Source organism: Hippichthys cyanospilos, chromosome 9, assembly GCF_059441005.1.
Source record: "Hippichthys cyanospilos isolate Australia breed blue-spotted pipefish chromosome 9, RoL_Hcya_1.0, whole genome shotgun sequence".
Lineage (NCBI taxonomy): Eukaryota > Metazoa > Chordata > Actinopteri > Syngnathiformes > Syngnathidae > Hippichthys > Hippichthys cyanospilos.
Window position 1 is genome coordinate 10985102 of NC_142377.1, and position 17060 is coordinate 11002161.

General features: G+C 39.6%; 1 protein-coding gene across 2 annotated transcripts in view; it reads left to right on the top strand.

The window, feature by feature from the left end:
• Positions 1–962: 962 nt before the first annotated feature.
• adamts9 (ADAM metallopeptidase with thrombospondin type 1 motif, 9) overlaps positions 963–17060 on the top strand; it is a 51743-nt gene continuing 35645 nt past the window's right edge. For both annotated transcript variants that reach the window (XM_088424018.1, XM_088424019.1), the window contains exons 1-12: positions 963–1059; positions 1223–1626; positions 4917–5067; positions 8068–8402; positions 9746–9829; positions 9937–10061; positions 10640–10680; positions 10783–10888; positions 12554–12700; positions 13950–14091; positions 15068–15172; positions 16206–16351. In XM_088424018.1, the coding sequence (XP_088280144.1) occupies positions 963–1059; positions 1223–1626; positions 4917–5067; positions 8068–8402; positions 9746–9829; positions 9937–10061; positions 10640–10680; positions 10783–10888; positions 12554–12700; positions 13950–14091; positions 15068–15172; positions 16206–16351 (1883 nt within the window). The remainder of the gene's footprint in view (positions 1060–1222; positions 1627–4916; positions 5068–8067; positions 8403–9745; positions 9830–9936; positions 10062–10639; positions 10681–10782; positions 10889–12553; positions 12701–13949; positions 14092–15067; positions 15173–16205; positions 16352–17060) is intronic.

Here is a 17060-nt window from a genome sequence, read left to right on the forward strand (position 1 = left end):
CCCGCTCTTTGATCCTCCACATAACAAAACATCTGTAAAGGCATCCATACGGGCTGTATTGTCCCATTGAAGGGGCTCCAGCTCATAAAGCCATTACCATGATCCCCCTCTCAATCCCTTTTCCAGCACCTACTTAATACCCCCAACCACTACTGTATATGGTGCTGCGGCTTGCCAGTTTGCATTTTCTCACTCCCATCAACGTTTAAGTCTCCCGCCATGCTAAGATTAAGTCACCAGTTGCTCCAGGGCAGGTATTTTCTATTTGGGCCCCTACTTTACTGTCATGGTCACTGTTCTGCACCGCTGCAAGTTCCCACTCCTTTTAAAACCAGATTAACCCCACACTTTTGAAAGTAAGTTATTATCCCATTATTTGAATTTCTTATGAGAATTCCTTTAGGCCCGGTGTGATCATGGGGACCCCTGGCTGCCGGTGATTAAAACACACACACACACACACACACACACTTGTGCACAGTGCGCTACCACCTGAGAGCCAAAAGGGACGCGCGAGTCGACCACCCTTCGGTCCAGTTTCCGGGAGTGGCTTGTGCAAAAGTGTACCTTGGCTGCCTGATCCCGCCCCTCGCCGGGGGAGAGAGCTGGTGCCGACTTGCAGTACACACACTCCCGCACACACACACACACTGTAGCAGAGCAGACCTTTTTGGAGCAGCCCACCCCTCTGTGCAGTATGCATGTTGGCCTGGGAACTTGCGGAGCTCTCACGTCCCAGCAGCAGTGTACCTCGGCGGCAAGAGAACATCCACACGGGAGTCGAGGATAACACACTCACTTGGATGTGACAGGGGGGGACCACGGGCGGAAATGCTGGCCTGGCCAAGGGAATAGATGATTATTAGTATTTATTATTCTCATTGACATTGCCGGTGTTATTATTAGGACTGGGATTACAGGAGGAGCTCCAAGCTGCCGCTCTCCTCTGAACGTGGACAATCATGCATGTGCTCTTATGGGGCTTGGGATTCCTGCTATTCCCTGATTTATTAGCCGCAGACGCATCCACGAGGACACTGTTATTAAATCCGAGCACAGGTACGTATTTATGATTACTCGGCCTTCTTCATGACTGTAAGATATGTCAATGAATGAATGAATGAATGAATGAGTCAAGGTACCACTGCAGTTTCCACCGCTGTCAACTTTCTTCTTCCTTTTCGTTTTCTAACTTTCCACAATGTTGCGTTTGCATGCGCAGTAAAAGAGGAGATCGGCGCCTATGAGATTGTCACACCGGTGCGAGTGAACGGAGCCGGTGACAAGTTCCCTAGCGGCGTGCACTTCAAGAGGAAGCGGCGAAGTTTGGACGAGACGCGCGACAACACCACGGAGCACTGGGCCTCTCCAAATATTCACTACAGGATTTCTGCTTTTGGACAGAACTATCACCTTAACCTCACGTTGGACTCGGGATTTATCGCTCCGCTTTACACTGTGACGATACTTGGAGTACCCAAAGGAGATAACGGGACGGTCAGGGAGGATGATGAGGAGGAGGAGGAAGAAGAGGAAGAGGACACCGAATTGAGACACTGCTTTTATAAAGGACTTGTAAATGCGAACTCAGAACACGCCGCAGTCATCAGTTTGTGCTCCGGATTGGTGAGTTTAAGTTTAATCAACTTTATGTAAATGCGACCCCCCACTCCCTGTTCATTTTGGGTGACGTCTTAAAATCCGGCAGCTCTAACTTTCATAAGCGATCTTTGCCTTACGCAAGCGCGCATCAATACACCATTTAAAAACGTGATTTAAGTTATTTTTTTCTGTGCAGCGCAATAAATGCCAAGTCAGCAAATGGCTGCGCAGATGCGTCACGTTTTCCCTGTCCGATGCAAAGTGCTCCTTCTGGTCTGTGTCTCCTCTCCCGACTGCCGGTAGTCGCTGACGTGTTTACGCACGCCACTACAGCGCGAGTACGCGCGCCTCTGACGTCAGAACTTCTAAGCCCCACCCCCAGACTCCCAGAAAACTATTTGGAGTATACAGTACCCCGAAAGTCGAATCCATTCATGATGCGGTGACTAAAAATCGGCCAAGGCGACTAAAGAATTTCAAGCATTTGATGGGATTGAGCTACATTTCCTGACAGTTTGTTATTCATTGCCAAAGCTCTTGGGGCACATTATTTGAACGTGGAATACCACTAGTGGCCCAAACTATTTATTATAGGACACTTGTCAGAGAGGCCAAGGTCAATCAAAGTACACTCACAAAAGATCTCCTCGGAGGATACCTTCTCATGGGAAAAGGAAATAGAAACCACCCTGCTCTGGTCCCATGCCTCCTTAATGGACTGTATTCATTACACAAGCACACATTTTACACGAGGAAAAATCGAAAGCATTCATGCAGCATACATAAATGAACAACAATACATTGTTTGTAGAAGTATATCATAAGCTGGCGCGAACCAGGAAAGTCTTTTTTGATTTAAAAGCTGTGAATCAAATCCAATCATTCCACTTTGAAATATATATTGAAATGTGTGTGAAATTGTCTTTTATTTAGGATGCAAAGCTGATAACAAAAATAATTGCATCTTATCCTCTCAAACTGAGCTATATCATAGTCCCCATAGAGTCGAACCTAAGTGAATCATTCCACTTTCAAATTGAAACCATCTGTTAACTGAGTTGGAGTCCACATATCAAAAACTGTATTCAATCATCTATTGTGGAGGGATGCACACCTCTACGAAACAAAGAGGAGTCCAGATAAAGATTATTTTAATAATTGGTAGAATCAGGAATGAGCTAGTATCAGTATCAGAATGATACCTAACAAATTCAAAGTATCGGGGCGGAGGGCATGCCCCCCCATTGTGTACAAAAATTCTAAAAATGTGATAATAGCAAAAGTAACTATGCTGTATATTTATATATTTATGAAATTAAAATGGTAATATTGAATATGTCATAATTAGATTTTTATGACTTTTAAAGACTTTTGCATTATGGGAGTCCGGGCTAAGCCAGTCATCTAAGTTATTGAAAGGCCTGCAAATGTCATAAGTTGGCCACTAGCGCCACCCGATGGTTTTGGGGTATCAGCACAAACATTTCTATTGCGCCCGTTCGAGAGTTGCTGTTGAAAGGATTAATGCAAAAATTGGACGAAATGCTTGTTAAAACATTGGGTTTTCAATATGTTCAAATTTGAGAATATTTACAATTTTGAATGGCAGTAAATGAACCTGACATGGGCTAAATTTAACACTTATAGGCTGTGCCTCTCTACTTGCCCTTAGAAGGGACTGGGGGGGCAAAATGGCATTTGAAAGAAAGCTATGCAATATTTTACCCGCCTAGTATTTTATTTTTTATTTTTTTTGGGATGCTTCTCCTTTTATATTACACATCAAAAAGCCCAAGTTGGGTCAAAATCTACCCCAGGGACTCTGTAGAGACGTGTAAATACTTTGGAGTTGAATGAGTTAGATTCAATTGGATCAGTTGGCATCAGCGCTGTACAGTAAGTTTGATTGAGTGGCACCGTGGTCGTCCTCTCACTCAAAAAGTTCTACATTGGAATCTTGGCTCAGGCCCTCCTGTGTGGGTGGAGCTTGTACGTCCTCCCCTGGCCCAGTCCAAATCTGAGATGTGTCCTGCCTCTCACCCAAAGTCAGCTGGGATAGGCTTCAGTTGAACCGCGACCCTTTTGAGGATAAGCACTTTTGAAAAGATGCATAATGTCACACACAATTGGTTCATACTTGGTGAAGCGTCAAGTCATTCGCACGTCAGTGAACGCCACATGGAAAATGCTTGCGTTGGCATGTGCCTTATCGAGTGCATCGGAGACCACCACGTTAAATGTGCCATGTTCATACATAGAATAGCACTTTGGCTTGGCTTGGCAAGAACGCAAAACAATATACAGTCTTGGTTTTTACCATCATTAGTCCCACTTATAGCACAATTATGATGTGCATGCAAATTCCTCTAAAACGTTTTATGGTTTAATGAACTCCATTCCAAGTATAATCGAAATATTTTGAATCAGATACAACTGTTGTTTAGACAAAATCTTGATATTGGGTCAATCACTCGTTACCGTTGAGAGGTTTGAGTATAAACTGAGTGATTTATCGCTCGATTAAATCAGCCGATTATGGCCTTTCGAACATCAGCAAATGGCTGATATTTGTCGATTATTTTAACCTTTTACCTTCATGTAATCACAGTAGTTGGATACAAGTAACATTAGCATCATTATTTATTACACAAATCCATAACATGCAAAATCCAAGATCGATCAAAATCCAAGAAGAGTCTATAAAAGACTGGTCGTGGATAATCAATTATTTTGGGTTGTTAAGTACCAAAGTAATCAACTATTTAAGTACTGAAGTAAAAATTTCATCAGGTACTTAAGTACTAAATAAATTAGTTGATGTAATACTAATCAGTTACTAAAGTAATTAATTAGATGATTGATTAGTACCAGCCATTTTTAGACACTTCTTTAGCCAAACTTTGTGAAATTGTGAACATACGCATATAATTAACCCCTATTGAGATGTCATGTAAAATGTAATTAAAATGTAATTAGCTAATTTAATGAGCCATTTTTTTCCTGCTGCCAAAAATCGATATCGGCCTAAAAAAAGTGCCTATCTTTCAGGCCCTAATATAAACATTTGCAAAATGTTATGTCTTTATTAGTGATGTGAAAATGAAGCTTCATGAAGCACTTGTATTTTTTTTTAAATTCCTCTAGATGGTTCCGTTGTATCCCTAACCCAAGAGTGCCATCTAGAGGAGTCGAATAAAAATACCAAAAGTGCTTCATGAAGCTTCATTTATCTAGTAAACGGCGGAGATGATCTCATACATTGCTAGCGCCATTAAAATTGACGAGTTAACCGGTTTTGTGTTCTTTTTCCTCAGTTTGGCACCTTCAGATCTCCGGAAGGGGAGTATTTTGTGGAGCCCCTTCACAGCTATCAAGGAGAACATTACGAAGAGGAACACACCAAACCTCATATTGTGTATAGGAAGAGCGCGCTTGAGAAAGACAAATCATCATGTGACACTTCAGGTAAAGCAGATGACACGACGAGTTAATGCTGTACGGTCGACTCACGTGGAGTCAAGCATGTGTTTGTGGGGTCACGTCAGACCTTCAAGTGAGTTCCCACAGATGTCAGCAGCTGCGTCATTCCCAAAGTCCCCACAATCACTTGTATCAGGAAATGATTATGTAATAGTAACTGAGCCTATTGAGTTTTTTTTTTTTTTTTAATGGAGATTGTAGCGTAATCATAACATGTGTAGCTTATCTGGCTATGGAATTTATGGCAAGTAAAGGAGAAGTGTGGATTTTCCACTTAGCCATGAAATTGAAAAATATTCACTGGTTATGGTCTAAAAGCGCCATGCAGTTTGTTTAATTTCAATATACATTTATTGAATTTGCTTTGTAAAACCATCTGTGGGCAGTCATTGTGTCTCCGAGTTTTCCTCGTCTCACACAGGAAGACTCATTTGGAAGTTGTCCCCTCGTATCATCGCATCTCAGTTTACCGTCTGAACTTCCTGTTGACTCTTGGACTTCCTCTCACTTTATGATAAGGAAACTGGGTTGACCCACTACCATGAACATGCAAGTGTCGAGTTGACCAAGAAAACCTGTGCCGACTCCAAAGTGTCAAATCATCAAAATTGAGGAACTAAAGCAACAATTTTGACTAATTTTAATTTAGCATGGCAGAGCCAAAAGACATAGGAGTGTGCATTATAAACACTGTTGAACACCCGAGCCAGTGGTGGGAAAATGAAGCTTCATGAAGCACTTTTTATTTATTTTTTTTTGCTCTTCTAGATGGGGCTCTTGGTTTACCAATCCATGCTAATGTGGTCAAAATGTGTGAAATGTTCCCTGCCTCTTTGAACTAAGAGTGCCATCTAGTGGAGACAAAAGTATTGCAAGTGCATCATGACACTTCATTTGGTCATCACGATTCTCATCTTATTTCAATGATGTACCCCTTACGTACCAGAGCATTTTCTGATTTTTTTTCTGGCTTATCTGCAATAAAATTGGAGTCACTACAACACTAGCTATAGTGTTAGCTAACACAAGCTAACACTAACACTAGTTAACACTATAACAATAGGTTGCTTTATGTTCCAATTAATTTGCTCTTAAAAATACATATGCAGTTTCTAACAAAATAAAAGCATACAATGATTGGCGAAGGAGTCCCTATAACAAAATTTAGCAACATGTAGGTCACTTAATGTTCCAGTTAATTTGCTCTTAATTTGAAAAGAAACATGTACTATTCCTGCTAATACATTTAGAAACCCTGTTACAATCCTGCACAAACCCTGTAACAAAAATATGCAGTTCCTAAAAAAGAATCAAGGCATGCAACATTTTGCAAAGGAGTCACTACAAGAATTACAACAGCAATAAACTGCTTCATAATCCAGTTAATTTGCTCTCAATTTAAAAATAAAATATGCAGTTCGTAACAAAATACAAGCATAGATTTTGCAAAGGAGTCACTATAACACAAGTTAGTTGAGAAATATTGACCTAAAGTTGCTTCATGTTCCAGTTAATTTCAAAAGAAAATGTACCGTTCCTGCTGATACATACAGAAACCCTGTTCCAATCTAACGTACCCCTACAAGTATTTTTGTGTTCCGTCATTTGTGATCCATTGACCTAAACAATCAGACAATGCACATTTCAAGCAAGACGCTATAATGTTAGCAACGGCTAAAAGTGTTTCACATTTCAATTCATGTGTCAAGCTTGTTAGTTGTGATCTTGTGTGATGGCAAACAAATTTACGACTGCGGTTTTGCATTACAACACCATCAAGAGCAAGAAACCCCCGCAGCTGCTGTTTACTACTAATTTAAATGGTATCTTTGTTCTCTGCCAGATGTTAAGTGTCAGTCTCAGTACTACGTGTGTGTTTGATAGAGGTAACGTATTCAAGTCATTCTTGTACTTGTTTTGAAGTTATGACTTGGATTCGGATTCTTAAATGCACTGTGATGCATTGTGGTCTTCTGAAGTTCGAGATTTCACCACAGGGTGAGTTGGTTCTGATTCAACAATGCAAGCTGAGAATTCTGCAGTTTCGTTCCAGTATAATGTTAAAATCATTTTCCAGTTGTGCTGAGAATGTTAAGTTACACCCTTGTTGGACTGGTCTTCTTTTGGTGTGTGAACTCCAGCTTGTGCTACTGTCTTTATGGCCTCATGCCAGGTTTACCTAACCTGAACTCTTTGCCCTCTTCTGAGGGGGAGGAAAAAAAGCACTCCGGGCGGCATTCAGCACAATTTGAGCTGAAATGAAGAAAAGGGAAAGAGACAGCAACGTATCCGGGCGAGAGCGTGGAAGGAATCAATAACTGCTGAATCCGAACGTTCCCATTTCAACTCAAACGCGTCATAGCATGTTGTCAGGAAGGAAATGATTAATTTGCACTCATTGTCATTGAAGGCCATCTCCGTGTTCTATCAACGTCTTCATCATCTTTATTCCGCAGTTGGCCAAATATTCTTTGCTAGCACGGAAAAAGTTTGCAACTGGACGCTGGATCAGAAATGCCCTTGTTTTTTGTTTTTAGCTTAGCGCTAGCGAGCTGGCTTGCACAAAATGTGTGACAATGATGGATTTAAAACTTTGTTAAAATCGAAAAGCCACCATGGCTGCTGTAGTTGGTCCATTTAGGGGCATTCAAAAATCGATAACTATACGAAGAAGTAGAAGAAAGCGAGTACTGTACTCGCTCTTGCCGTTGACTCGAGGTGCTTTCAAAGCCCACTTAAGAAGTAGGACATTTTCAACATCAATAGAAATACCAATTAAATGCACCGAAAAACAATGTTTAGTCCGCGAGCACATTGCAGATGGTACATGGAAACATTTGATCATTTATTTGTGACAAAAGAAAAATCATCAAGCCATCTAGATGAGTTAAAAAAAAGACAGGTGCATCATGAAACTTCATTTCCTCATCACTACTTTTCTCCTTTCCTCTGTGTGTGTGTATGTGTGTTTCTTTTTTTTACTAGGACACAAACATAGGCATAAGAGGCACATTCTGAGGAAACAGGCAACAGCTGGGGTAACCTCGGACAAAGTGCACCTTCCCCGGACTGGTTTATTTAGTGATGTGGAGTTGCTGAGTGGCCGCCTGGCAAACGATGCCTTGCACACATCAGAGAGCAGCAGTACAGGCGCCAAAACTGCAAACGAAAGCAGAAGTGATGACTCGACGCCTCACAAGCGCTCCAAACGCTTCCTCTCATTCCCGCGTTTTGTTGAAGTCATGTTGGTGGCCGACAGCAAGATGATGGAGCATCACGGCGGAAACCTGCAGCACTACATACTCACCTTGATGTCCATAGTAAGTCTGCATCATTTAATTTTGAAAGGAAAATCGCATGAGCTCAATATTGAGACGTTCTAAGATGTAATTTATAATTTCTGATCATAATACAGCACTCAAGTAGAGAGCCTGATACTGGTATGGAGAGTACAGTACCAATACTTTGAAATAAGGCCAGGTATTGGCCAGACACAATACTTTGTATCGGTACTTCCCATTCCCTGGTAAAAATAACAAGGATAATATAGTTGAAAAAGTATGTACCCTCTCTTTTAACTGCTGAAGTGACTGTGGACAGAATTAACCAGTCACATTCAAACTTGTGAAACAAGCTCATCTACTGCATGACCCTTTGAAGTGCTCCGATTAATGCCAAATAAAGTTCATAAGTTCCAGTGGGCTTTTCACGACATGCTTTTGCTTTTAACACAGTCCTGATGTTATTATTGTGTCAACATGCTATTTGCGTTCGTTTATAAGTGCCTCCACCTCGACTAAGGCCCTAGCTCCATCAATGTTTGCATCAAACATAACTTGGAATTATGGCCAAAGGGTTCAACCTTGGTTTTATTGGAATATAATGAGAAATTTATAGCATGTTTTGGGAAAATATAAGATTCCGATTTGGCACCTTACTCCATAGTCAAGACATATGAAGAAGATAAATAACTACTACTTGCCGGAAATTCCTGGAGTTCCTTCAATTTTAATGTTGACCTTTTTGGGAGCTCTTTGCTTGTATACACAGTATAATAAGCTTTCTTTGGACCAAGTTTTTTTTTAACCAAGATTCTCACAATAATGGCACTAAAATTATATTATTATTATTATTTTTATTTACATTTTTTTGGTTGGTTAGATGCACTTTAAATGGTGGCAGGTTTCTGTTTACTACTCTTGACCTTGATTTTGAATTTAATGCGTTCCTTGTAGAGCTGTAATGTGATTATTTTTTTTTGAGAGGGTTTTTTTTGTATATCACAAAATCCCGTCATTTAAACAGGGGCGTGTTGACTTGTTTTCCCTGTAAATTGAACGCATCTTTTACCCTATGAATCCATCACATAGCCTTTGAGGTTTGGCGAGTTGTTGGAGTGAGAAGGACTGCCTAGGGCAGAGATGAACACAATTTTCAAACAGCCAAGGGGAAAAGAGGGCAGGCTGAAGCTGTATCTAATTGACAGCCTTGATGAATGTTAAAAAAAAAAATACCAATATTGGCAAAAGCTGCTTCGTGAATTAAACCATGATCAACTTGATCTTCAAGTCATCCAAACGCTCTCATAAACTGTATCAACCACAGAGCCCATATTGCATATCTGAAATAATTATCTTTCTATTATATTTCTTTTTTCTTTCAGGTGTCTTCCATCTACAAGGACCCCAGTATTGGCAATCTAATCAACATTGTGATTGTGAAGTTAGTTATAATAAACAATGAGCAGGTAAATATTGAATATTCATATCCATAGAGTCAAACACATACAAAACATTTTCTGCCTATAGTTTGATTTGTTCTTTTTTTGTCATTGTTTTTTTTTTTTTTTTTTAGGATGGACCACTTGTTTCTTTTAACGCACAAACCACTTTGAAGAACTTCTGTATTTGGCAGCATGGTCAAAATGTCCTGGATGATAACCACCACTCACACCATGACACTGCCATCCTTATCACAAGGTGCACAAAAAATCCATCTATCTATCTATCTATCTATCTATCTATCTATCTATCTATCTATCTATCTATCTATCTATCTATCTATCTATCTATCTATCTATCTATCTATCTATCTATCTATCTATCTATCTATCTATCTATCTATCTATCTATCTATCATCCATCCATCCATCCATCCATCCATCCATCCATCCATCCATCAGAAATGTCGAAGTTAAAGCTAAAGTTATCTTTGGAATTATTTACTTCCTGTTGCTGGTGAGCTCTGCTAACTTTGCAGCCAAAATTAGAGGACATTATTGGTACAAAATAGAAAACGATTATTTGAAAGGTTGCTCAATTGCTTACTGGAAAATACAAATGTTGTGCATTTTGCAAAGCCAAACTCACACACTTTAGCGTAACCTCTCAATACTCACCCCTCAAGTTTCAAGTTCTACTAGAAGACTCAAAAGAATGTCTGTAAGAATGAATCAGATTGTGTAGTTTTATTAAATTACTGTACATTAATTCCAAGATTTTTCTCAATAAATATGTTACAAGAGTTGTAGAAAATAGATTCCTCTACTTTTCCCCAGACAAGATATCTGCAGAGCAAGGGACAAGTGTGACACTTTAGGTAAGTAGCGATTGAAAACTAAATCAACATCACAAACCGAAACGCAACCATTTACCAGCCTCACCTGCACATTTAATAAATTCTGATCTTCTTATCTTTGAGGACTGGCCGAGTTGGGCACCGTTTGCGATCCGTACAGGAGCTGCAGCATCAGCGAGGACAACGGCCTGAGCACAGCGTTCACCATCGCCCATGAGCTCGGCCACGTGTAAGTGGCGCATGTGAGCGGCCCGTTTGGTTCTCCTTACACTTCAAACACTTTCTAGGAAGTCACGTGTGAAGGAGGGGATCAAGGACACAACAGCTGGACCTCCTTTCTTTTTTTCCCCCAAATATTCCACTTTGCTTTTTGCGCAACAGATCACTTTTCCCCGCTTGTTTTTTTTGTTTGTTTTTTACATAAACTGTAAGCACAACGGTTGACCTTTAACCGCCTGCGCAAACTCTCCTTTCGTCCAAAGTCTTGAGTCAGCCAGAGCACGGGCCCGTTAGCCTACTTCAGCGGAGACTGTTACAGACCCTCATCATCTTGAACAAATGCTCTTTCGAACCAATAACAAACGGCGGGATTGTTGAATTCCATTTTTTATCCGCATCAAGCGGTGACAACATGCACAGCAACGGCTTAGCAGTGTAATATGGTACCTGTCGGGTGGACCGTTGAGAAGCTCAGAGGGTGAACGTGTAAGAGGTCCACCACTGACTACAACCATTATGTGTTCACTAGACAAGTGCTTTGGTACTTGTTTCAGTGATTTTTTTTATTTCGTCGCGTTTATCTCCTGCTACGTCTGCTTTGATGGAACTGTATGTACTGTTTGGTGACCAGCCACAACATTGTGATTGCTTGCATCGTGATATTATATTTAATAGCATTATCAAAAATTGCATTCTGGAGCAAATTTGCGACAGCAGTCAACAGAGGTAAAGGCGACGGGTACGAGCGGTGATGCTTTTATTGATGAAACGATTATTTTCAGGAGTTGATGCTCTTATTTAATGACCAAATCCATCAAAATATCTTGGACTTGACATCTGTATCAACAGAAAAAGTCATGCTCACAAAAATATTCGGTGGTATGTGTTGGTAATATATCAACCGCAATACAGAAACCTTTTGGGGCTTTTTTGGAGCGGGATGCGAAACTAGGTTGAAATTTTTAATATGAGTATTGGCCTAAGATAGATACAAATTTAGGTGTGACGCAGAAGGTTTTATTGAAAGAACAGTTATTTGCAGTGGTTACAGCTTTTATAACTGATATACTATTTTCAAGCACTACTGCTGTAAAACACTCCTAACAAATTATATTAAACCCACCCAGTTTAGATTAGATTAGATTAGATTAGATAGATTAGATAGATACTTTATTCATCCCCGTAGGGAAATTCACATTTCCAGCAGTATCCTCAAGTCGAGATATAAAATATGAGAAATAAAATGCACAAAGATACACATAAGTCCAGTACAGAAGTATACTTAAGGTGCTTGTTAACAGTGTAAACAGAATAGTGTGAATTGTTGGAGTCTAGTGCAAATTAGTGCAAACAGTTTGACTGTTTCAGTGAATACGTTAATGTCTTTTCAAAAAAACATCATTAGCATCACAAAAAAATGAATGCATACGGAAATATTCCAAGGTATGTGTTGGTAATGAATTAATCACGAGTAAAGGAATAAAGACTTTTTTTGTCTGTTTTTTGACCCAAATTCATGACCATAAGGCTTAATGCTGACAGAGAAATTCATTTCACAGTGCTAATTATTCAATTGGCATGTACAACTCTCTTTACGATTTGGCACCGCATTTGTCAAAATCTGTGTTTTCTTTGTACACAATTTATCTAACACACTCTGCGTTCTCTTCTCCAGGTTCAACATGCCTCACGATGACAGCAATAAATGCAAAGAGGATGGCGTAAAGGTCCAGCAACATGTGATGGCTCCCACACTTAACTACAACACAAATCCTTGGATGTGGTCCAAATGTAGTAGGAAGTACATCACAGAGTTCCTTGAGTATGTCACCCTCTTTGATTACCTCGATCACCCCCGATGATTACTCGACAGTGATTCTGAAATCGATTATTTCACTGCCATAGACGTCAAAGATACATTTTTATTGGGGTAGCAGTGAGTGAGTTAATTTCTTATTCTAGTTGCTACAAAATGTTACTGGCAAAATACAAAAATGTAAAAAATAAAAGTGTAATTATTGCAGTAAATAAAATCCGTCCATGATTGAATTACTATTACATGGAAGAACTCATTCACTGCCATTAAGATCTGTTTCCTCTGGCAGTGAATGAGTTGATCACTAATTCTTTTTGAGTGTTGATTAATTGTTTGGAGACCTAAATTTGCCCAAATGGTCCAAATTTCATTCTCCTTTTTTTTTTTTTTGTCTTCTATGAAAGCAGATTGACTGTCATTGTGTTAAATCAAAATAAAACTTTGCCAACACATTTTTTATTTTGGAGAGCAATGAACAACATTTTTGCCAATTTTCTGGCAAGTTATGACCAAACAGGCAACGCAATAATAAGAAAATATATTTTTGCATTGTCAATTTGGAAAAAATAATAGAAAAGATGAAAATTCAAACATGCTTTTAATTCATCGATCAATCAGAAAAAATGGCGGATTGGTCGATTATTTACATAAACGCTTGTTGCAGCCTTACTTCCAACAAGATCAGGATTGTGGTTCTTGTGATTTGCTGGTTCTTTTTGTGATTTACGGGGGAGACCGCGAACAACAACTCAAGTTTAGGCCGTATTCGACGTTGCATGTTGTTTCAGATGTTTTGCGTTTAACAGAAAGGGCTGTAAAGATGCTGCTAAAATGTTCAGATTGAGTTACTGGGGTGACAGCGGGTGAGTGTAGTCGTTTTGTGCTCGTCATAAAAAAGAGAGCACTGATACACTTGATGACACTACCTTGGCTCCTCAAGACTGTAGCAGCCCCCTTGTTTCTTCAAACAAATAAAAACGATGAGAGAGCTCTTTAGCAAAAGTAAACGGAATCGTCTTTGGCAACGGTCCAAAATCCTTCACCCCGTCAGTTGACGTTTATTCTTCCCCCTTAAACACACACTGATGGAATGGAATAATAGTCAGAAATGTGTAAACAAGCACACGCGGTCTAAACATTGCGGCGCTTTATACATGTGCAAAAAAAAAATAACATGGATGTGCTTTTTTTTGTCTGTTTCTGTCTTTTTTGTCTTTTTATTTCTTCAAGTCATTTTATTTTCATTTCTCAATAGCACAGGCTATGGCGAGTGCTTGCTGGACGAGCCCGTTTCTAGGCCATACGCTCTCTCGCAGCAGCTGCCGGGACGGATATACAATGTCAATAAACAGTGTGAATTGATATTTGGGCCGGGAACACAGGTGTGCCCTTACATGGTAAGTGGAGTCTAAACTGTGATGCTGTAGACACAGCTTGTGTAGCTGGCTGTGCTAAATTTGAAACCCGTGTAGTCATTTGTTGTATACAAAAATAGCACCGTAGCATCGTTATATACTCTACTTATCTGCTTCTGACTGACGGATCAAATAGGTAGGGCGTCTTATTTTTCCTCAATTAACTTGTCAAAACTCCTCCATTAATCAGAAACTAATCGATTATGAAATTTAAATAATCGAGTCATCCTTTAGAGTCGTTGTTTAACTTTAAATTGTTCAACTCTTCTGATTTCAGCTTCTAAATTTTTGTGTCTTTCATGAAACCAGACAAATGATCTTTTATTTTTAACAAGTGTGCAGTATTTTCTTCCCCGTCATTCGCGCATTATTTGAGCCAAGGGATGGCGCACTCCCGGTAATGTGATAAGTAGTCGTGGCATGATGAACTTTGATAGGTTGTCATCATCTGGGTGAAATTTTAGCTTCCTCGTGTCTTCTTTTAATGCTTTACCTTTGTGAAACGCCTTTGATGTGAAGATGAAAGGATTGGAAAAAAAATCAGCACAAGGGTTAATCAAAATACGACATTTTCAAACATCTGCTTTTGCTTTGAAAATAATGACTGAACTAGTGACCGAATCAGTTTCAAACTTTTTTGGCGTACACAGTTTTAACAACACTCGGCCAATAGAATGATATGTGATTATTTTAATAATAATCAACATGATGATGATGATAAGTTAATCAACATGATGATTAATCGGCGGAATCCTTGGTAGAATAATCCATTAGGGAAAATTAATCCATAGCAACAGCCCTACATGTATTACACCTATAATATCTTGATGTTATTTCAGGGGCCTTATGAAGCCACCTTGCAAAAAAAAAAAAGATTTAGCAATTAAAAACCTTGCAAATATGACGAGTTATACTGTGTGACCAAATATTTAGCAATGAGTAATATGTGTGTGCTCAGACTCAGTGTCGAAGACTTTGGTGCTCCAGCCCAGAGGGCGCTCAGAGAGGTTGCAGGACGCAGCACATGCCGTGGGCTGACGGCACTGATTGCTCCCCAGGAAAGGTAAATGTGATGTACAAGCATTCATTATAGAGGATGAGAAATATATTTAATGAGATCACTTTCATTGGAGGATTAAGAAGTGTACATGCATACACAAATTTAACATGTTAGTAAATGGAAGACACTTGAGGGGGTATGTGAGATTTGAACAGGCCGGTATCAGCAAATCTAATTTGATGCTTTTTGAACATCTTTCTTTCTGAAATTAAGAACAAATTGATTGGAACATTTGACGCCATGTATTGGTGAATTGTAAAATGTTATATGCCTGAATTGTCTTTCGTACTGATAGGAAAATGAAACTTCGTGAAGCGCGTGATATTTTTTCACTCTCTAGATGGTGCCCTTGGTTTACAGATAAATCTTAGTGTAGCGGAAATGAGCTCAATTTTCCATGTTTCTTTGAACCAAGTGTGCCATCTAAAGGAGTCAATAATTTCACAAGTGCTTCATGAAGCTTCATTTGTCTTTTACTAGTCATTAGTGTTGCAATGCTGTTACTCGTTCTATCTTCTGTTGTTGTGTCAAATACACCAAGACATACCACTACAAATGCACTTCTGAAGTGTATTAAACTAAACACGATACAGCACTTTGTTTTTTCCCGTCAATTTTTTTTTTCACAGAATAATGCTTTGTGCTGGTTTTGGGGTTTACTAGGCTGAAAAATATTTCACATCATTGAAAAAAAAAGCTTGAGAACCACTACCCTCGACACGTCCGCATACCACGCTTATGCTGACCACACGAAATTTTTAAACCGCGTTTGTCTAATGGAGTGTGATTATCCCGCGATTATGAGCTGAGATGTTCATTGACTTGTTTGACATTTCTTGTCTTCTATTCCGACAGATGCAGACATGAAATATTTGACTTTATAATTTCTCTCAGATTAGCATCAAAGACCAGCAAAGCAGATGTTTGGCCTGTTCCAAGAAAATAATTTCATGTAGTTCTCCCACTCTGGTTTCCTCTCAGTTTTATTCTCTCATCCTTGTTTATTTTCCTTTCCCTTATTTTGTGTCCTCTGCAGCACTGCAAACACGGGCTGTGTATAGCCAAAGAGCATGACGCAACACCTGTGGAGGGCGCGTGGGGAGTTTGGAGCCCTTTCGGTACCTGTTCCCGATCGTGCGGCGGGGGCATCAAGATCGCAGAGCGCGAATGCAACCGACCCGTGTGAGCACTCCTCTATGTAGTCACGCATGCCCGCTGGACCTTGTCTCCATTTTAGATGCCAAAGTCAATGTTCCATAGATCAATCAACCCTAAGGGAATTTTTGCCATAAGTAATGTTCACCCGCGATTTCGCTGAGGGACAATTTTAGAGAGTTGCTTCCCGGTAAATACGCAAATCTTGTAGTAGTTAGGCAAAAGGCATGCAGAGAATGTTTATGTTTTTGTGGAAGTGTCTTTTTGGAAACGATCCTTGCTTTTATGCATGCATTTTTCCACCCAATATTTTTTGTTTGTTTTTTTCCAAGAATATGTTACATGAAGCCCCAATATTTAACAAGACATTCTGATAAACGTGACGTTTGTTGAATTTGCATTAAGAAGCAAAGGTTTTTCCTTGTCTCAGAGGGCGGCCTTTGTTTCTCTTGCTGTTGACTGAAAATTACTTGCTCAGGTAATAACCAATCACAGTTCAGCTTGTGAATGTCACATTAATAAACTCAGAAAACAGATGAGCCGTGATTGGTTGTTATCCGAGAAATGAGAAGAAATGAGAGTTGATGACTGAGATGGATAAAAATGGCTGGATTTGCTGTTTAATTCATATTCCGCAAATGCAATGTTAATCAGAACGCCGTGTTTCTACTTGTGATGGCTCACACAATGTATTGTTTTGAAAAAAAAATGGGCAGACTACTCCTTTAATTCAGTC